At 35.9% G+C, this 5,662-nt stretch overlaps 1 protein-coding gene across 1 annotated transcript; it reads right to left on the bottom strand.

Annotated features, from left to right (window-relative positions):
* Positions 1–435: 435 nt before the first annotated feature.
* On the bottom strand, positions 436–4,793 carry LOC110778340 (tubby-like F-box protein 8). The gene is made up of 6 exons (XM_021982900.2): positions 4,612–4,793; positions 4,266–4,329; positions 3,238–3,663; positions 2,945–3,032; positions 2,354–2,486; positions 436–1,566 (listed from the first exon to the last, which is right to left on the bottom strand). Exons 3-6 carry the CDS (start codon positions 3,583–3,585, stop codon positions 849–851), a joined length of 1,287 nt encoding a protein of 428 aa, XP_021838592.1. The 5' UTR covers positions 3,586–3,663; positions 4,266–4,329; positions 4,612–4,793; the 3' UTR covers positions 436–848.
* Between the last annotated feature and the right edge of the window lie 869 nt (positions 4,794–5,662).

The raw sequence follows: 5,662 nt of genomic DNA, 5'->3' as shown, positions 1-5,662 counted from the left end.
GCTATTTTAATAAATTATTTAATTCGTCAAGTATACCAAACTTATTTAAAACAACCCAAATTGCATAAAGATGTCACTCCATACACGGGATGAAAGAGGACCAAATCAACATCTCCCACCTAATATTTACCTATAATAATAAACAACAAACTACTTGGATTTTTCAAATTGTGACCACAAAAACATATCAAGTGGTTCAAATATAAACAAATGGTAAATACATTAGACATGCACATTGTGATTTGTGATTTGTCTTACTCATAAATCATAATCCACAAAGTCTTTAAATCAGGTCAAAATCTAAGTCAATACCGCTTTTTCAAGACTTTTCTTCACTTCTAAAGGTTAAACTAACTATGCAATGCATCACCTTCTGAAGACTTAACACTAATAATCTTAAGTCTGAAATTCTGAAAATTAGATGAAACCAAGAAATGACGGAGAGAAATCAACTGAGAAACTTTATCTTTTATGAGCCAGAAACAACAATTATCTGGCTAGGGAATAAATAGAAACTAAAATGAACTAAAAATGACTAGAGTTCCTCTTCTGGCACTATTTGTTACAAACAGATGATAAAACAACATTCAACAACAGAGACAAACAATCTACAAGTGAGAAGGCACATAGAATTACAATACAAGAGACTTGAAACAGATGCATTATCAACGATTCTGTTACCCTTCAATGCACTTTTCCATTGATCCAAGGTTATACAAAGGAAACACACAAATGCTAATCAACCCTAGGAGTTAAAATCCATGTGATAATGACCTGCTAAATGTTCTCTGGACTTTTAGGGGGGTTTTGTTTTTGAGCTGTAAATGCCACCGATTGATTTCTTAGTATTATTCACATGCCAATTTAGTGTCAAAGCTGCTCAAACAGATTGCAAAAGCCTGAAACGCAGAGAGAGGGTACCGGTAATCCATGGTAAACATGTCCTTGCCAACTTTTCCAAATTGTAGAATGATCTTATCATGATCTGATGATGGTGCCGGCTGAGAAGGTGTTGGTGCACCTGCTGGGGGAGGCTGTGTTGCAGCTATTAGTTGGAAGTTCTTCACTGAAGCAACGGTAACCCTACCCCGGAAATTTAGACACCAACACTGCAATTGTTCATGCCATCTCGGGGCCTTATTCCTAAGAACTAAGGGCTTCTCTTTGCCTTCTTCTTCTTCTCCATCACGTGGGCCCATGATATCAGAAAACCGGGAGCTACTGAACTCAGTGGAGGTATCGATTGATTTTGAGAAAGATATGCTGCGGAAAGAGTCTTCGAGGGACCGCGGGAGGAGCTCAGGCTGCCCTGGTACACTGCCACCTGGCTCTAAGGAGGCATTCGGGATCGACTGCATCACACAGTGCATCCTGCGTGGTCCCCGTGTGCCAAGAACATTCAGCTCATATGTCACTTGGGCTATATTATAGCTCCCCGTCGGAACTTTTGGGGACACTTTCTTGGAGTAGAACCTTCTACTTGAACGGCCTGGAGGTGATGACTGAGACCCATTGTAAGGTGGCTGTGTATCATAGATAATGAATTTTGTTCCCAAGAAGTTTGACCTGAAACAAGGATACACTATCAAGTTAGATCAAATTATTCCATCAAAATTATTTGTATACATGGAGTCGTATAGTAGCAAAGAATAAGAAAATGGAGTATAGTAGTTCTCAGAATATTTGCTCAAATTCTTTATACCTGACGCACAAAAGTGGCAAGACACTCAAATGCAATATAGTGACATATACTTTTATACCTTTCCACCTCGTCTGATTCTCCAAACACAACCAAAAACCATGTACAAGGAGACCAAGATTAAGTGCGAATACATAGTAGAATCAGGTATGTGGTCACTATGGTAACCACTAACCAAGAAATGGCCAATAGCTTGAGGAGAAAGTACCTACTAATTGGCACAAGGGACAAAACTCTTAAAAATATAACCATACACTAAACCAATAGAAAGGCAGATGCTAAGTCAGAAATGGTTACAAAGAACTGAGTGATGTTTACATCATTAAGTTGAACTTTAAGCTTTAGAGAGTATTTAGCATAGCATATTTACTAAGAAAATCTAGCACCAAAGAAACTTAGCTTTTAAACGTTCTCAAGTGAACGGTCTACAAATGGCAGAAACGAGACCAATCACCTAAGTACACATACTGATTGAATACCAATCTATTTGTGTAAGCAAGCCTACACATTTTCACACACTACTAATCTACAAAGCCAAAGAAGCCTCCACCGTATTAATTTTTCACAGGGGAATATATTTTTCAATTCATCAAATTAAAAGTTTTTAGAAAACCACAGCTATAGAAGAGACCATATAATCTTGTGGACCATTACCTTAATTTTCCTATGTAAGTGCTACTGGACCTCGATATGTTATCTGCATCCATACTGATGACGTACTCTGTACATGTGGTTCTCCTGGTCCGCTTTGCAGAAAGAAGAAATTTCCCATTCTCAACCAGCAAAGCTGGAAAAAGAAGACAGAAGGAAAGAACAAAATGAGGATAACAATGAATTGAAGTTATTACAAACATAATGCAACACATCATCATCGTCAACTAAAATGAAAATTAGAATAGCTACACACACACAAGTACAACACAAGGAGCTAAAGAGCATATCAAACCATCAAAAATACACCTGAGATTTGCAAATTTGTAAAAAATGAGCAAAGGCAAGCACACGGTAATTTCATGAACGCCACAATGAAGAACATGTCACTGAATGCAGCACTAGAGATAGATGACTTAAGTACTCAAAAAGTCTGCCACATACCCACCCCCCCACCACCAATACTATTCCAAAGGAGGACAATAACCAATCATAGAAATTGGAAGTATTGCAAAACCCAGTAGGATGATTAAACAAGATTTATGCGACAAAGAAGATATAATAGAGAAACTGCAATTGGTGCAATCAGCTTACCAGGGCTTAGACAAAGGAAAAGGTGGTAAGTTAAGTTGGATTTATCTCGCTTAATGAAGCACTGAATTGTTCCATCGCGTGGCCCAGGCTGCAAAAGACAAAACAAGGTGTTACAGACCAAACTCAATGGTACTACTCTGCTAGAAGAAAAGGGGAAACTAGCAATGAACTGCATCCAATGGAAACCTAGTACTCTCACTAGCTTCTAAGTGGTTAAAAACCTAGTACTCTCACTAGCCTCTAAGTGGTTAAACCTCTAATCTAGACTCAACAACCATGGAAACTGAGCTTACCTGCTTTAATGAAACTGGGAAGGTAAGTTTTCCAGATAACTCAGGGCACCTAACAATTTCTTTGCACATATCCCTCCAGGATCTGCAAACAGCAGCACAGGCAACAACATGCTTCCGAGCTGGCCATGTACTCTCACTAGCCTCTAATCTCTTTATAACATCACGAAGCAACTCGGGAGGGAGGCTAGCCCACTTGCTGTTCTGAATAACAATAGGTGGCTCATGTAACTCGTGCACTGAACCATGCGATTTCCCCCTGATATGACCGGAAAGCCTCACTTCAAAGCTCCGCCTAGACAAGCTCCCGAAACCGTCCCTTACATCACGAACTATGCTTCGGAATGACATGTCCTTTAACAGATACCCCTCTTAACTATTTCTCCTTTGATGAAGTTGCATAAATTAATCCTTCATTCACACATACAGCTGAAAATAAACATATATAACATTAAGAATTTTGAACCTGAAAGCTTAGCAAGAGGGTAAAACATAAAGGGAGAAAACAAGGATAAGGTAAAACAGGAAAGCTAATAAAGCAGATTCTGTAGTAAAGAAAAGCTTCCCGCATGGACTTGAAGGAAGAGCAAGCACGACATACCGCACTTTTAATGGAAACAACTTTTCATGCCCTTAAACAATGGAAGGAGACAACTTTTGAGAGCTTTCTAAAATTAGAACTCACAACTTACATCAATCAAACTAGAAAAATCCAACCTTTTTTACTCTAGCAAAACCCCAATCAAACAAATGAGTTTATGCAAAAAAAACCCAGAACAATAAAAGGGTGTTTTTTTAGAAAATGAGATAAAACTAGAGCACAAAATCAAGCTAAACCATTCAAATAAACCCTCAAATCTTATTGACTCAACAGTCAACCAATCTTTTGTTCATAAATTCATAACCATATTCAAAATTAAAACCTTAAAAACAATCTAAAATACCAATTCTTAAAGAAAATTAAAATCCCAAACAAAAAGCAACTTAAAATCCCAAAATATATATATATAAAATAAAAAAAAGTTACTCACCAGTAGCTGAACTGCCAACCACTTCTTAGAGATACGCCAAACTATTCAAGCTTTAGCGGAATACCTACAACAAAAATAAATTAAAAGTTAACAAAAAAATGCAGATGTTTATAGAAAGTCAACAAAATCAAGTGAGAAAATTCTAAGAAAATTCGAGATCAAATGAGCTACATATCTCAAAAAAAAATCAGCTAAAAATGGGAAATTCTGAACAAAAGAATCAGACCCAGAAAATGACCGTTGAAAATGAAGCAGATCCAATGAAAAAATGTTGCAAAAAATAGAAATCTGGATATGGGTATTAAGTAAAATTAAAAATAATTAAGATTTGAAATAAAAATAATACCTTTGAGAAATTGTAGTTGGTATGTTGTTGATGGGTTTGAGATTTGAGATCCTTGGCTTTGCAACACGGTTTCTCTCTCTAAAAGACACACATAGAGACAGAAGAAGACACACACTCTCTCTCTAGAAAAAGTGTATCTGAAAACCGGAATCCAAAACTTATTAAATCCAACTCACGGGTTAATCTTAAAATAAGGCTGAATTTGTTGTGTATTTTACCTACTCCTTTTTATTTTTATTTAAGGGACTACTTTTTTGAGGCTACTAATGTAATAAAGACATCCGAAAATTAGATTATGAGTGTTTTTTTCACCTTAAAACCATTCTATTTTTTAAGATTCAATTTAAGGCAAATTTGTCAGAAACAATCACTTTTTTAAAAAATAAATTGCAATAAGAATTCGATTTATAAATATTTTGCGAGAGACCACCTTTGTCGGATTCCGATAGTTGACTTTTTTTCCGGTGTTGACTTTACATGTGACTTGCACGTGACTTCTTTTAACAAAAAATTAAATCATTTTTTCATATTCTTCCCTTTACTTTTCCCTTAAACACCGCTCATCTGAATTTTTGGATTTCTTCCTAAAATTTGGTGAATTTCTGGATAAGTCTTCCATAAACCCTCTTACTCATGTTGCAGATCACCTAGAAAAACTAAAAAAAGTTCAATGTCAAAATTTGAAATTAAGGACATTCAACAACTCCTTCTAATTTGATTGATTATATTTTGGTTGAATTCTGGTGTTGAGATTTTGAGCATTTATATGCATTTTTGAATGAATTATTGTAAGTAGTTGTTGACTTGTGTTCTTGTTATTGTTTTTTGGCGTGAATTTTACTGGGGTTATCTATGTCGGAGATTCGATAATTTGTTGTTTTCATAACTTGCTTTTTTTTTTCTTTCTCTATCTCTTTCTCATTTTGATAATTTTCTCTCCAACATCTCGACTTTCACTGTCAGTTCACCACTATAGTTGAAGGTGATAGAAATAAAATGGAGTGAAATTGAATGGGAAGAATATAAAAATGATTGAATTTTTTGTTTTAAA

This window comes from Spinacia oleracea, chromosome 4, assembly GCF_020520425.1.
Source record: "Spinacia oleracea cultivar Varoflay chromosome 4, BTI_SOV_V1, whole genome shotgun sequence".
Taxonomy (NCBI): domain Eukaryota; kingdom Viridiplantae; phylum Streptophyta; class Magnoliopsida; order Caryophyllales; family Amaranthaceae; genus Spinacia; species Spinacia oleracea.
Note: the sequence above shows the minus strand (reverse complement) of the source record. Positions and strands in the feature narration are given on the sequence as shown.

Excerpts from the sequence above, each read along its gene's own strand:
- LOC110778340 (XM_021982900.2), bottom strand. The coding sequence starts at position 3,585 with ATGTCATTCCGAAGCATAGTTCGTGATGTAAGGGACGGTTTCGGGAGC. Across the intron at positions 2,487-2,944 it reads TTTCCTTTGTCTAAGCCCTG|CTTTGCTGGTTGAGAATGGG; the intron begins GTAAGCTGATTG and ends TTCTTTTTCCAG. Across the intron at positions 1,567-2,353 it reads ACTTACATAGGAAAATTAAG|GTCAAACTTCTTGGGAACAA; the intron begins GTAATGGTCCAC and ends TCCTTGTTTCAG.